General features: G+C 48.1%; 1 protein-coding gene across 7 annotated transcripts in view; it reads right to left on the reverse strand.

The window, feature by feature from the left end:
• Positions 1-834: 834 nt before the first annotated feature.
• The window catches only part of LAMA2 (laminin subunit alpha 2), a 3,027,572-nt gene continuing 3,012,172 nt past the window's right edge, over positions 835-16,234 (reverse strand). For all 7 annotated transcript variants that reach the window (XM_069607473.1, XM_069607470.1, XM_069607476.1 and 4 more), the window contains one exon: positions 835-1,199. In XM_069607473.1, coding sequence (XP_069463574.1) covers positions 1,042-1,199 — 158 coding nt within the window. In that variant the 3' untranslated portion in view covers positions 835-1,041. The remainder of the gene's footprint in view (positions 1,200-16,234) is intronic.

Consider the following 16,234-nt stretch of genomic DNA (forward strand, 5'->3'; position numbering starts at 1 on the left):
CATTGACCATAGAGTTTAATTTTCACTTTTCCTGACTTATAACCATCTGGGGAGTAGGGGAGCCTGACCTAGGGTGCAGCTAGCCCAAAGGAGGCCATCTGTGGCAGTAATCAGTGGCATTTAGGCAACACTCAAAAAGTGGAAAAAGCACCTTTCAATTGACCAACCCCCGGACACAGACATTTTTGTAGGTATTGATTTCTTACTCTGCCAATTTTCAAACCAATAAATGGCTTTCAGTCAGGAGCTGGTATGGCATTCTCTTAGGTTGGGTCGTCACCTTCCAGCACCGTAAACTCTGAGTACAAGTCCCCTTCTTTTTTAATATCAAAAGTACACATTTCCCACCACAGCACAACTTGCAGTAACGCCATGCACTTAAACCTGAACCCCCACCCTATCGACTGACCCTCCATTTCTTCACTCTCACAATCTTGCCTGTTCTCCCGCCTCCCAACTAACCAAAGCAACCCCTCGCTTCCAGCGCCAGCATGGGGCCAGGAGACCATGCAAATGGCAAAGGTGTGCGGTACAATTCCTAGGTGCGGCATCAGCTCCACTGGGTTGGCTCTAAAGAGAACACTGGTTAGGCCTGGAGAAATGAGACACTGAAAAGCCGCCTTGCCGAAGTAAAATGAAACGCGTTACTGGCTTTCATCAGGCTTTCCTTTTTTTTTTAATTTAAAGAATGGTGGCATTTCTGTTAGTTATCATCGTTATTTAGACTCAGGCCCGTACACACCAGTGCCAGGTGAATCCCAAGTGTGCCGACACGGTGGACACTGTGTGCACGTTACGAACGGCAGGGGAGCTGAAGTAATAAAAGAAACAGAGTGCGCTGCAGAATGGCAAATTTATTGAGTGGATGGGGAATATTTCTTAGTTGTTGCATAATCTTATCAGTTACGTTATCATGACGTGGCATTTTCCCACACACCGACGTGTTTCAATATATGCACCATGCACCGTTTAATAGGCCTGCTTGCTGTCCTGCAAGGAAACCTGTGGAAAGGCCCTCTTCTTGGTTACGGGAAGGCGCTGCTAGGCGGATGGGCAGGTCATGGGCTGGACGCCAGTGAGCTCCAGGGCCCTGCTGAAGTTGATCTCTTGAGGCTTTCCAGTGCCTTTGGTGAGCTTCAGGTCCCGAATGCACCCTCTAAAGCGCTCTGCAGTGGTCAAGGCAAACTGATTCAAGCCATCTGCGGGAGGAAAGAGACGCAAAACCATTACAAAAACACAAGTGCAAAAAGCTGTTTTTTTTATTTAACATTCGGACGTTGCTTTTTAGGTAAAACAATTTGTTTCATTATAATGTTTGTGTAGAAAACGCTTGTTAGGTGTGTCACGCCAGCTTAAGTACAGACGGAGGCATTTCTTTTGGAATGACAATTTACTAAAACATGCATTGGCAATGCCAAAAGTTTGGGCTTTTGTGTAGGCATGGGAAAGGCATTTATTTTCCAGGCACAGCTCTAGTGGTATTAACTGGCCATTGATGGTAGCAGGTGCTAAGGTGGTGCGAGTACCTGGGCATCTAATAGCAGTGTCTGGCAAATGCCTAATACTTATACACAAGCCAAAACGTTTGGCTTTGCCAATGCTTGTTTTTAATAGGACTTTAGTGAAGGACATGCAGAGAGCTTATAAATGGAGTGGCCGAAGGGAGACCTGTTTAGACATTTTGATGACACCAACTCCAATTAAGTCATTCATTCTCAGAAGACTGCTTTGAAAAACCCAGGCTGCCTAGGTTTGATGGTAAGGCTTGAATAAAGCGAGCTCAAAGAGTTCCCATGAGGTGGTGTTTTGGGTGGGGAGAGGGAGGCGAAGTGTGGGAATGGCTATAAGAATTAGCATGAGCATGGGCAGTCAATGGGTGGGCAAATAACCAAAAACCACCTACAAGCTGTGTCCCACCTCATCTGCAATGTATTCCCTATCTGTAGTCTAATGCACTTAGTTTAGTAATAGCCCAGTCTAAAAAAGGGAAAAAAACAAGTTCCTCAAAATGGTAATAGCTGCTAAATTGATACTCATGCACTGGCGGAGTCGTGGAGATAAGTTGTGGTGCGAAAATGGTCTAAAGGCACTGGTACCACTTTGCTGCTTTGCGGGGGCGGAGGAGGGGGGTATATAGGGATCTGAAAGGGAGCGCAGGGGGGCTAGAATCGAACCCTTTCCTAGTATTGCCACTGTTCTGTTTTCTTGATTTTACGGTACACGGCGAGTGAAGTGATTCCCTTGTGCCTCTCAGACGGTGATTTCTATTAATGAGACCCTTCAGAGCGCTCATAAGAAGGCAATTATCCGACCCAAAATGTGGCCCCGTGCGAGAACGCTCTGAAAGGCGGGTCATTTTCTTTGCTTTGTACAACGCCATCACGCCACTTTATTTTTTTTTTATGTGCTACGAAGTTCCAGTAAACACACTTCGTAAATATGCCTGGCATGATGAAGGGTTTAGACGGCAGACTTCCAACAGAGACCATTTTCTGGCACCCTTGTCGTGTTTTCAAATAGCTAGCAATTGTGGGTATTATCCAGCTCAAAGGCATTCTCTTCCCTGTCCATTGAGAAAGTACTGTGCGCGCGTGTAAGAAGAACGAACGAACACACGCACACGCGCGCGCACAGCTTTCTCTATCCAGTCCTGTACTAGCTGTTCGCTGTGGTACAATGCGGCAATTTGTCACTCTCGTATTCTTCTATAATAGTTCTGATTGGTCAAAAACGGTAGACATTTTGAATGCGACAACTGCAGCCAGCTATCCGTTTTGGATACTTCAGGACACATTACAGGTATGGAGGCAACCATAAAAACCAATGGCAGTGTAAATAGCGCATACTTTTAGAGTACCGCCTAATTCAGTGGTCTTCAAACTTTTTTGGCAAGGGGCCCCCTGAGCAAAATTTGGGCAGGTCGGGACCCCCCAGAAATGCCAAATGGACAGTATATATTGCGCGCCGTCACCTGCTCCCATCAAAGTCGCTGGGCTCCCTCATCCCACTCCTACCCAGTCGCTGGTCTCTCCCCACCCCATCACACACCCAGGGCTCTCCCCACTCTGCTCCCATCACTATCCCATGGTTCCCGCCCATTGTGCTCCCACCATAGTCCCTCGGTTCCCCCATCCCGTTCCCAACACAGTCTGAGGGCCAGTGGCGGCTGGTGAATCTTTTTTAAGTGGAGGGGCATTAAGGGGAGGTTCGGGGGGGGTTTCCCCCTGTGAATTTTTTTTTAAATAATAGGTTAAAATGTTGCATTGTAGAGCATACTTTTAAAAAAAAATGGGTAAATAGCCAAACAGTTTGCAATTGTTGCTGGGAGTCCAGGGGGCAGGCATTGATATTTTATTTCTATCGCGCTCGTACACAAGTGTTTCAGAGCGTGACAAGGCAAGGGAGGGGAACAGAGGAGAATAAAACAGCGATCTTACTAGGCCCAGTGACATTGAGAACGCGCAAGTGTGAGGGGAAAAGTGCATGGAAGGGGGGAGAAGTGGAAAGTGCGAAGCAGAGGAGAAACAGATAAATAACAATAAATAAATAATAAAGGCAACAAACAGTGGTAGTGCAGCCAGCAATTTGCAAGTGCTACGTTTAAGGCAGCAGACAGGGTAGGTCTGATAAGTGCAGGAAGAAAGATGGTTCTCCTCAAGTTTTAGAGTGGCAGGGCGCTGTTCCAGAGGGAGGCCCCAGCCGAAGACGGAGATCTACCCCCAGCTCGTTTCTTTGATAAACGACTGACCCTGAGGGAGTTGGAGGTAGAGGAGTGAAGAGCTCGAGAGGGGAGGTATTTGCGGAGGAATAGCTGAAGGTATTTTGGACCCAGGCCCCAGAAAGCCTTGTGGACAAGGCAGAGGGTTTTGAATGATAGATGTCCGGTAAAAAGATACCATCCCTGTCCCCTGGGCCCCACTGGTCCTAACACAATGAACATGATTATGTGTATATGCAAGGCGCTGCACATTCATACAGCAATCACTCTATCATTCACATGAGCATCCATCACCATACACTCACTCATAACGCATCCATACACATGTTTAAATAAAAACAATGAACATAAACGTACCTTCTGCATTGGCCTGTGTGTGGGTGCTGAAACGGCCTGCTCCAGCTGCTCTGTCCGTATGTGCGAGGAGGCGCAGGAGCTCCCCCTCGGACATACAGACATGCAGTGCCCCAGCCAGCATTTCCAATGAGCTATGCAATGCTGGCGAAGCAAAACGCCCCAGCACTTGCATGGCTCAGTGAGCATGTGCGGCTGGGGAACTAAACTGAACTGTCAAAGGGAAACAGTGTTTCCCTTTGACAGTTCAGCCAGCCCAGGAGCACTCCATTAGCTGGATAAAGCAGCTGAGGGAGTGCTCACTGTTTCACTGGGCTGGCTCCTTAGCTCCTCCATAATGGGTGAGGGGCCACTGGGTGGGCGCCTCTTGCCATTATGGATGAGCCGCCAGGCTCGGACAGGCCTATAGGGCAATGCCTGTACCAAAAATGTAAAATGCTAGTTTGGGCCAATCAAAATGGGCCACCATTTTGGCCAATGTGGACCATTTTGATGAGTTACTTAACTATGCAGTTAGTAATGTTGACCATTGTTGCTGAATATATCACAATTTACTTACATTTTAACACAAAGCACCCCTTTGGGTACTATTGAAACAGTGGGCTTCATAACTACTCTGGCGGTAGCTGTGCCGGTAAAACCGGCACGGCTGCCACTGGAGTTGCATCCGGGTCTGGCACCCGCGAATGGGCAATTACTAGGTCATGCCGAGTTAGGCGGACATGATAATTGCCCTTTCGAAGGTGCCGGTAGATCCCCATTCCCATTTGAGCCCCATATGGCTCAAATGGGAATGGGGAGCTCGGATGCACCGGCACCGTTAATAACGGTGCTGGTGCATCCGACGAGCTGAGGTCAGACCTGGCGGGGGCTGTCAAGCACCCACGAGCACAACTCTTACTATGGCGGAACGGTAGCAACGGTGCCGGTAGTTTACCAGCACCGTTGTTACTGGTCCGCCATAGTAGTAATGAGGCCCAGTCTGTGACTAAAGGAATGAATATCCATTTACAACTGTGGGCCACTTTTTCATTGTTGCCTGAGACAGTTTCATGCTTCAGCCCGCCCATGTGGGCCACCCCTGCCCATTTCTTCCAATCTAAAAAAAAAAAAGAAAAAAAAAATCTTTTTTCATGCTGAGCTCTCAGGGCCCCCCTGGGATGCACCCGCGGACCCCTAGGGGGTCGCGACCCACAGTTTGAATACCACTGGCCTAATTAGAGGTAGGGGTCCCAAGGGGTATTTATGGCATGGGGTGCATTGGAAGAACTGATTGAAATAAACCTGGGGATATTCGAAAATGGAGGCGTTTAAGATAATACTGGTTTGTTACCACCACACATGAACGGACTCACACATATGTGTATGTGTAATGTATACTTTATTTACTTGTGTAACCAAGCTTCGAATTTCCCTGTATCCTCTGCGCGCTGATACCTTCTGGTCTGGAGCGCAATACATATAAATAAACAAACACACACACACAGAGCTGAACTCACTAATATATAACAAGGCATTGTTAATAGCCTGCCCTTCTGGGTGGTGCCGTTAGCTATGTCATATTATTCTACCTTTCTCAAATTCAAGCCCTTCTAAATGAGGTGAATGCTTAACTGCACATACCTATGCCAGAGCATTACCAAGGTGAGATTACTGCTTATGCAAACCTTCTGGGCAAGGTCCTCCTGGCTACCGAAGCCCTGTGCCGTCAACAATTCAGAAAGCATAGTCTAATTATGAACACCAGGTGGTCAGAAGGACCAGCAGCATTGTCTTATTTACACTCCTTTGCATTCCTAGCCAGATTAGTATGGTCCATTGCCACATCAAGTGGGAGCCTTTCTTATATGGAGTATCTGCTATAAAATGTATACCAGCTGCCCTGCAACAAGCTAGCATTGAATTCATATCTCTCAACTCAACTCACACTCCTTTGGCGGGTGTCATCCACCACTTAGGCAGCTCTCGCACCCGCCAAGCTCCCTACACACCCATAGGAATCAATGGGCTTTCACACGCCAAATACAAAATCAGGTGTTTTCACCCACCAAAGGGCCACGAAAGGTTTAGAGCTATGTAATTGCACACACACACATTGATGCTTCAAACGGCTGCTAGTTCCTCTCCAGGCTATAGATGAGAGCAAGTACAAGACCCTACACCCCCATAATGAATAAGCCGAATGGGCATGTTCAGCAGCCTTGATCTCCTCACTGTCCTTTCAATACACCTTGTGCACAGTCTACACTTATTTTATTAATTTGTAATGCGCCGGTAGCTCGCAAGCCTCGGGGCGCAGAGACATGAACATGGGGGATACATGAGAAAGACAGTGGTGGCACGGACAGCAGACAGAATCAAACAGGAAACCTGCAGTGTGGGGTTAGTTGAAAATGTGGGTTTTCACTAATTTGTAAATCACATGTAGTTGGGTTCCAATCTGATATGGTTAGGAGTTTATTCCAAAGGCCTGCAACTAGTATGGGGAAGGATCTTGCCATACCGCATTTAAGTTTGTCTGCGGCCACTATGATCTTGCCTTGGTTGGTGGATCTAAACTTTCTGCTGGGTACATATAGCTGTATTTTGGTACATTTCTATAGATACATCTGTGCGCCAGTGGTAAGGCCTTAAAGCGGACCCTGTCTTCGATTTATTTTCAACCAGCTTAGCTCCCTTCTGGAGTCACTGATATGCTGAGATCTAGTTTTATGCTTGATGATCCTTACAGCGCTGTTCTGAACAATCTGATAGCTGTGGAGGCATTGTTTGTTAGATCCCAGAATGAGTGCGTTGCCATAGTCCAGGCATAACCATATGGTCGCCCTTGCAATGGTGGGACAGTTGTCCCCTGATAGATAGGGCCTAATGGCTTTTAATAATCTAAGGTATTATGCACACAGGTTTTATCATGTATTGAGCTCGAGCTTCAGTCCCCAAGGAGGCTTCAAGCATCATTCCAAGGGGTTTCACCTTGGTCAAGACTTGCATTTGTGTGTCTTTCATCAGGAATTAGCTGTATGTTGTTGGTAATTTCGCTCTGGCTTAAAAGGAGCCAAATACCATAAACTCTGTATTTTTGCCATTGAGGCACATCCAATTAGAATCCATCCATTGTTCTATGGTATTGTAGACCATGGTAAACTGATCGCTAACTTTCTGGAAATCCCCACTCAGTTCAATCACCAGCTGAGTATCATCAGCATAGTTGGTGAAGAAAGTGTTGATATGGTCGAGGACTAAATAGAGGTATCTCAGATAAAGATTGAATAGTAATGGTGACACACTGGCCCCAGAATTTGACAGGACACCACATAGAATTTCTTTTTCCAAAGAGAACTTATCCCCCAAGGGAACCCTACACATCCTATCTTTTTTTTAAACGGACATTATCCAGCCGATCGCTTCTTCTGTGTAGTTGGTGGTTTTCTCTAGAGCTGTCTTGAGTAGGTTGTGATCCAGCAAGTCAAATGCTGCACTTAGACCAAGACGAATAAGTAGGCCGGCCTTCCCGTTGTCTATAATGCTAAGCATTTTAGTTTGTAGGTCCAGCATGGCTGTCTCAGTGCTATGGGCTGGACGGAATCCTGATTGTTGGTGATGTAAGGAGTTTGATGCTTCAACGTGAGCCTGAAGTTGCATAGTGGCTATCCTGTCCATAATCTTTAAAATTAAATTACAGTTCGTAATGGGCCTAAGATTGTTAGGGTCTCTTTGGTCGAGGTTAGGTTTCTTAACCAGTGGCGTTACCAAGACCCTTTGATGGCTTCTGGTACTATCTGGTCTCTGAATGAGGCGTTGATGATTTTCGTCAAGATGGGGCAAAGATGTCAGAGTTGTGTAATATTATTTTGGGTGCGAGTATATTTTCTGCACAGGTGGTAGGCTTCATAGAAGCGAGCACCTTTATCATATCGGGGATGGTAATTTCTGCGAACTTGAATGTTTCTATATGTTGGAATCGGCATTGCTGCTGTCGTCTTTTTGCTAGTTTGGCAGTTTGTTATTAAGTCCCTAGCTTTGGTGATTTTATCAAAGAAGGCGTTCTGGGTTGCATCACACTCTTCTTGAGTAGGTGAGAAGGGGGGAGTGATAGCTGTGGGCTTTTTCCGCTGATTTCAGGATATTAAACACCTTGCTGGTGGAGTTTGCTGCTGTAGTGATCTGTTCATTATAGAAGTTCTTTTTAGCCTCTATCATATTTTTGTAGGTTTTCTCGCTATCCTTCCATGATGCCTTATTAGCGAGACAGGGGTTTCTATGCCATTCATTTTCTCTTTTTCTTTTTGCCCTTTTTAGTTCTATAAGTTCTCTCGAGATCCATTGTTTTTTTTTTAAGGTTGATCTAATTAGCTTGATTTGTGGAGGTGCCTTCTTGTCCGCCAACTTCTCAAGGTGGCAAAGTAGGTTTGTCAGTTGGGAGTCGCCTGTATATTTCTCACTTTGGAACTTAAATATAGATAGGAACCAATTAGAGCAATGCCTGGATAAAATCAAAAACAACCAATGTGCCACTTTAATCGGGCAGTTGGGGATTTTGGGTTTCGGCAGTGGCAGAGTGATGAAACAGGTGACACTATAGTGATCTGACCATATACAGGGTTCGGTCTTGTAGTCTCGTGAGTCAAGATTGTTTGTGGCGACCCAGTCTAATAGGTGTCCGTTGTCCATCGTAGGTTTGTGGTTCGACACCTTAAAGAAACTATTAACCTACAGAAACTTTTGAACAACATTGACTTTGTCTTTAGGATCACCATACCATCGATTAAAGTCACCCAGTATTATTGTGGCCGTATTGGGTCCTTTAAGCATATTTAGTTAGTGAGTAATATCCTCGTTAAATTCCAGGATGGTGGTAGGTGGCCTGTAAGCTACGATTATATTTATGATACTATTGTCTGTAGGGCAGTGTTTTAGGTGCAGAATTTCTCTATCAATGCATGTTATGCTAATAGGAAACAGATGAATAGTGTCTCGCAATTACTGCTAAGCCACCTCCCTTCCTCTTCTCTGTTAGAGTAGAAAATGGCGTAACCTCCGGGGATGGCGATATCGCATGTGGGGCCAATAGGCTCTTTGAGCCATGTTTCAGTGATACATAGAATACCTATTTTCTCATCGATTATCGTATCATGTATGTATTGAGCATGCTTGTTTAGGGAGCGGGTATTAAGTCAACAGATCTTTAGTTCAGGTTTGGGGTTTGTTTGACTTACGGTACAGTGCTGCAGAGTTGTAATCTGTTTTATCTTTTTTGCGGAGTCTTTTGGTTGCAAGAGCTTCCTTAACGGGAGTTTGGGCTTGACTAATTCGATCTGTATCTGTTTCAGTAGCTATTCTGGCCAGATTCATACAATGGTAATTGTGTAGATCTAGAATCAATTTGTCTATAGGGAGCAGCCCCATGGTTACCGGTAGTGGTGTTGCAGATGGTCTGGGCTCTCATGGGCAGCGCGTCCTGCACCAGACGCCGTGGTTGGCGCGGACAGGCAAAGAGCGCTTTGGCTTTAGAAGCACCGGCGCTGAAGCGCCTGACGTTTCTCTAAATAGCCAGCTGCGGCTTCTGGTCAATGTAGTCCTGTCTGTCAGATGGTTAGTACAGATAGAAATCCTGCTGTCCTGTCCTGTGTCAGGTTCTTGTGCTCCTGTGAGCTCACACAACCAGACACAGCCCAGTATATAGCGTAAGAAGTGCACTAATGGAGCCTAACGCGCACTGTTAAAAAACGCACTGTTTTATAGATCGCAGCATGTGTATGCGGTCGGTTTAGCAAACTACAACATTTTCAAGATTTTCAATGGAGTCTGCCTACGAATCCAAAAATCAGGGATAGGTTTGCAGCAGTTGGTACAATTGGTAATGCCGTAAATGCAGTTGCGAATTTTCAGCAATTTCCCAATAAGTAACAATTCAATACAATTCAATGCAATCAATGGCCTAGCGCAATATGGCTGATAGTAGGCTGCACCCCTCACGTGGCCCGTTCCCTAGGAAATGTACAAACAACTCTTCAGGAGGAAACAGAAGATCACCTTAAACAGGAGGCAGGCAGGACCGGCGAAGACCGGCTTGGCTTTAGAAGCTCTGGCGCTGAAGCCTGACGTTTCTCTAAATAGCCAGCCGGGGCTTCTAGTCAATGTAGTCCTGTCTGTCAGATGGTTAGTGCAGATAGAAATCCTGCTATTCTGTCCTGTGTCAGTTTAAGCTCCTGTGAGTTCACGCAACCAGACACAGCCCAGTATAGCGTAGGAAGTGCACTAATGGAACTTAGTGCATGCCGTTACAAAATACACTGTTTTATAGATTGCAGCGTGTGTACGCGGTCTGTTTAGCAAACTACAAGATTTTCAATGGAGTCTGCTTATGAATCCAAAAATCAGGAATAGGTTTTCAGCAGTTGGTACAATTGGTAATGCAGTAAATGCAGTTGCGAATTTTCAGCAATTTCCCAATAAGTAACAATTCAATACAATTCAATGCAATCAATGGCCTAGCGCAATAGGGCTGATATCAGGCTGCGCCCCTCACATGACCTGTTCCTGCCTCCCTGCTCTCTCCCACCGCTTCCCCAAACTTCCCGCATCTGCCGATTCCTATACTCTATTCCTCTTCCACCCTTGCCGCTCATCTCTCCGATGCATACCCACTCTTAACCAATGTATCCTGTTAGACACTCCTTCAACCTCTCCCTTGTCCTCTTTTTATTGTAGTTTGAGGTCTAGGATGAGGACACAGAGGCAGACATTTTTCATCACTGACCAATTCAGCATCCAGCAACAAATTCAACATCCAGCAACCCAAACACTCTAAGCTCCATTACTGAAACCTGGATCTTCTCCATGACTCACTGCACTACACACTGACCTCTTACCATTCCTCTTGACTCTCCAAAAAAATGATTGGCCTTTTTAGCAGCAAGATCATATTGTCTGTGCCACTTCCTTCTCCGACTTTACCATCCTCCTCCTTTACACTGCTGTCCAACTCCTTGTGCCTTGAAACACTCCTCTTAACACTCTTTCACTGACACCTCTTTGCTGATGACACCGAAGGAGGTGATGGGCTTATCCAGGGAGGTGGTGTAATCATCTTCTTTTCATCCTTTACCCCTGATATCTCTAAAAACATCACCAGCTGCCTCACAACCATCTGCCACTATCTGGCATTACCCTTCCGGATGCTGAACTCTTCAAAGACAGAAATCACTTTCTCGCTGCCTTCTGTGCGAATCCCACCTGTCCTCCCCCCAGCCTCACAAGAGTGGGGTCCTATTTGACAGCATCCTTGGACTCCCAACAGTTTACTATGGCTACTGCTATAGCTGTGAGAGTTAACATCCTCAACATTTGAAAGATTTGCCCCACCTCAATCACCACTCATCTAAAAAGGTCCAATCCTGTGCGCAGTAAACTCAATTACTGCGCAAACTCTACTCCTTCTCTTTCCTACGTTGTCTTAGCATTTGATACTCTCACCATCTACAACCTAACCCAATTCCCCACCCCAGCACACCGCCGCCAGGATGGCTGTCTTTCAATGCGCAATCACTCTCTTAAGTCCTTTTTCTTGTGTTCAAATCATTCATGGTCTTGGCCCCCACCTTGCTGATTGAATATATCTATTGTGATGAATACAGGGAATTCGTCCCCTCTCCCCAAGGGGGAGCCACCCCCTTTGGGACTAGGGAGGTGAGCCCATTAAGCTTACCCCTAAGGCACAGGACAAGCAGGATCCCACTAGTGGTGACTCTGCCAGCCCAGTAGAGGACAGGCAATCCCTAAACAGGGATGTTATCCTCCCTTGTCTCAGGAAACTAATAGTGTGTTGTTTATATGGGAGTTGAGAGTTGAACTGTATAATAACCTGCAACTTCCTACACTAATGACTGGTATGGTTTCTGACCCTATACCAAAGAAGACAAAACGAAGAATAGACCCACCATGTTGTTGTGTAGAAGATAAAGACCCAGTCAGCATTGCTGCATGAGAGAAGAGTAGCACACAGAGCTACAAAGAGGAAGGAAAAGCCAGCCCATGGTGGGTCAAACCGTGGTCAAGCCCATTGACACTTGGCAACCCTGCCAAGACACCCACTGGAGAAGCCTGGCTCATGAGACCCCCAAGCAGTGGAGAACACCTAAGTGGTGAGCGAGGGGTGCAACCAGTAGCCATGTCGAAAGACAGTGGAAAGTGAGCATCCACTCTGTAAGATACGGAATTCTGGAAAGAGACAGAGGAGGAAACCTGCATCGGCCTACTGCTAGCCACAAGGAGCACCGCACAGAGACAGAAGATGTGCTGTTGTTCAGGGGAATCGGGAGAAAAGCAGAAACACCAGCCAACCCCCAAGCCGGGGTGAGAGACTGCAAACTCCTAAGTGGGGAGAGAGCACTAAAACCACAAGGTGGCTGGAGAGGCCCAAGACCGTAAGCTGGGAAAGGTAAATGAAACCCCAAGGTGGGGTCACAGAGCGAGTTCCAAGAACCCAAGGCATGTGAGAGTAATATGGTAAGTCACAATCAGCAGACAGAAGGGTATTTTCGAGGGGATTGTGTCCTCCGACGTATTCCACATCTTTGACATTGATTACCACAGCTGTGCTGCTTCGGAAAACTTTTTCAGAGTAGGCGTCCTGCGTTGAGGACGTCGATACGCTCCCTCGAGGACCTCCTCCGACAGTCGACGTCACCGGATGTTATATGTAGGACGCACGATGCCTGTAGCCTCAGTTCTGTTTTTTCCGCAAACGTGTTCGCTTTGAAATCTCAGCGGAAATGTTGAATTGGATTTTGTATTACTATGCAGTTCTATTTTGTGTATGGTTTATGGATAATTTGCTTCCGAATAAACTTAATATGGATGAATGAAATCTCGGCACGCCTTGGTTCTCTCTTGTGGAATCGCTTCTTTTGTTGTTTGAGAAATATGTCTTCGTCTTCTGCTACCCCGAAGTCGGGCTTCAAGAAGTGTCGGGACTGCAGTTCCAAGATGTCTCTTACGGACCCGCACGACGTCTGCCTCTGGTGCCTCGGCGAGAGCCATGCCACCGATGACTGCGATGAATGCCAGTCTTTGACGTCGAAGGCTTTGCGGGAACGGAAGAAGTTGTCGGTAGGTAGGGTTTCTTAACTCCGTAAATCGAAATCCGCTGGACTTTCGACCAACGATTCGAGAGGCGACTCTCCGCGTCGGGGTAAGTGCAGGGGGTCTCGTTCCAGGAGTGGGTCCCGCCATTCCTCTGCCTCTTTGAGGCATTCACGGAAGCGGCGTCACCGGTCACTTTCCCTGTCCTCGTCAGAGGACTCTGCCAGACGGCGGGTGGCTTGTCCCACGAAACACTCGTCGCCGGCTGAATGGGAGGAATTCCGCCAGCAGATGATGCCCATTTACGAATCGCAGGGCACCGTTCCATCCGCGCCTTCGAGAGAAGCCGGAAAGGAATGTGCTAGGGCCACCGCTCGCATGCCTTCGGCCTCGGGCAGTCGGCGCGATCATCGGGAACCGTTGAGGTCCTAATCGGACAAGGATGATCGCCACCATGCCCCCTCCAGGTCCCAGTCCTCGACGCCATTGAGACCGTTGGAGCCTGTGAGGCCATCAGCGCCATGTCTGTTGAGGGACTTGCTTGAGGCTCCGAGGAAATCGTCGACGCCATCGGTGCCGAGACCGTCGAAGGACACGCTTGGGGGTTCGGCCTCAACGCCGTTGTCCAAGTCGTCAGCGCCTCGATCGACGTCGGCGCCACTCCCATCGGCACCCTCGATGCCTTTTGATGAGAACTTGCGGGAGGTCCCCCAGAGAGCTGTGGAAGCTCTGAGAAAGGCGCTCAGCAAGTCTGTGCGGCCTGTGTTTGACCCATACCCTGTTCCTCCTCCCAGGGTGGACTTGTTCCAACCCTTGGAGTACATTTCTGAGGTAGAGGAAGGGTCTGAGGAAGAGGGGGTGGTGCCTCCTGAGGTTCCCCATGACCTGTTGTCTGGTCATAGCCAATTGGAAGACCTTCGACAATCTTTACATGACGCCAGTGGTCTTGATACCTCCCCAGAGTTTGAGTTTGGCAGGCCTGAGCCTGGTATTCATGCTGACTCCTCGTACAGGCGCCTCATGTCAAGGGTGACGGAGTATCTGGGGTGGTCTACTCCACCTGTGGATTTTCTGCAGGATGACCTGACATATCTTGGATCAGAGTCCACAGCTGACCCGGTGTTGCCATTTCAGATGGCGTTACAAAGAAGGGTGGAGGTGGCTTGGACTGCTCCGGAGAGTCTCCGGGCAGTGAATAAGTCGTTGCTGAAAAAAATACTGCCCATCCAGTGGTGACCCCTGCTACTTGTCTATGCATCCTACTCTGGAGAGTTTGGTGGTGCAGGCGGCTACGGCCCCAGCAAAGCAGGCTGCATACCGTACAATCCCTCCTGATAGGGACGACAAACGCTTTGATGGTTGGGCGAAGAAGGTATTTTCTTCTGGGGGTATGGCTTTACAAACAGCCAACTCAGTTTGTGCCCTTGCAAGATTCATGCGCACTGTGGAATTGTCGTTGGCGGCTGAAGATATTCCCGAAGGGGAGGAACGGAATGGTTTTTTTGTCCTCATTCAGGATGGCAAGGATGCCATGTGTGAAACCGTTCAGTCAGGTCTAGATGTGCAGGATGTGTCAGCCGGTCCATGGCGGTGAACACTGTGATGCGCAGGTTTGCGTGGTTGCGGAAGTCGGGGTTTTCTCCTGATGTACAGTCCCGGCTTCTCAACATGCCCTTTTATGGTGTCCATCTTTTTGGCAGCAAGGCTGAATAGATCCTTCAGAGGTTGCAAACCTCCAAAGCGGCAGTGAAGTCCTTGAGCGCTGCAGTGTGTCAACCTCCACCTTTTCGGCCTAGGGGGTCAGCAATGGAGGGGAGGCTCCTTTCGCTACTACTCTTCCTTTGGTAGATCGAGGGGAGCTGCCAGTCAAAGGGGCCACCGTAGGAGTACCAGAGGTGAAAAGCAAGGTACTCGAGGTGCCAAAGCTGCTTGGGCAGTTGCCTCCTTGCCCTCTGGCACTGCCGCAGCCGCTTCCGCTCAGTCATGAGGCCATGTCCCATGGTTCGCCGGTTGGGGGAAGGCTGGTGCAGCATCTTGTAGAATGACGTGCCATTACTTCAGATGTGTGGGTTCTGGAGATCATAGCCCACGGCTACTGTCTTCCTTTCCGGCAGAGGCCTCACGACAATCCACCGGGGAAGCTCTCTTTGAAGCATCCGGATCCGCTCCTTGCACAGTAAATCCTATCCCTGCTGGAGCAAGGTGCCACAGAACTGGTACTTGTAGCAGCGAGGAACAAGGGATGGTATTCCCCATATTTTTTGATCCCGAAAAATGACAGAGGATTGAGACCCATCATGGACTTGCGTGGTTTGAACAAGCTCCTCAGGAAGGACAAGTTCAAGATGGTTACTCTTTCTCAAGTCCTCGAGGCCCTTCAACTTCAGGATTGGTTGCTGTCTCTCGACCTCAAGGATGCTTACTTTCATGTGCCGATTCATCCCAAGCACAGGAAGTACCTGAGGTTCGCGGCTGGCGACTCGCATTTTCAGTTTCGGGTCCTGCCGTTCGGTTTGACCTCTGCCCGAGGGTCTTCACCTAGCTGATGGTGGTGGTGGCAGGGCATCGCAGGAAAGGGGGGGCTTCACGTCTACCCCTACCTAGAAGATTGGTTGATCAGGTCACGCTCTCCCGAGCAAGTCCTGGATCATCTGTACGTCACCTGCCACTCACTTCACAAGCTGGGCTTCTCCCTCAACTTAAAGAAGTCTCATGTGACACCTACCCAGCGGCTCCAGTACATCGGGGCAGTGCTAGCACATCCCTGTGGCAGTGTTCGCCTCCCCAGGTGAGAGCTCACCACATTCTGCAGATGGTGGACAAATTTCAACGTGCCCAGAGTCTCCCGGCTTTCGAGTTCTTGAGATTGCTCGGCCTCATGGCATCCTGCATTTTACTGGTGTCGGAGGCCAGGCTGCGGATGAGATCTCTGCAGTGGGCACTCAAGATGCAGTGGTTGCAGTTCTCCAGCAGGATGTCGGACCCCATTCAGATTCCGCTCTTGGTCTCCCAGGACCTTCTGTGGTGGGCCATCGAAGGAAATCTGTTCAAAGGGGCTCCGTTTTGGAAACTATGGCC

The sequence above is a fragment of the Ambystoma mexicanum genome, chromosome 4q (assembly GCF_040938575.1).
Source record: "Ambystoma mexicanum isolate Mex_15411 chromosome 4q, UKY_AmexF1_1, whole genome shotgun sequence".
Taxonomy (NCBI): domain Eukaryota; kingdom Metazoa; phylum Chordata; class Amphibia; order Caudata; family Ambystomatidae; genus Ambystoma; species Ambystoma mexicanum.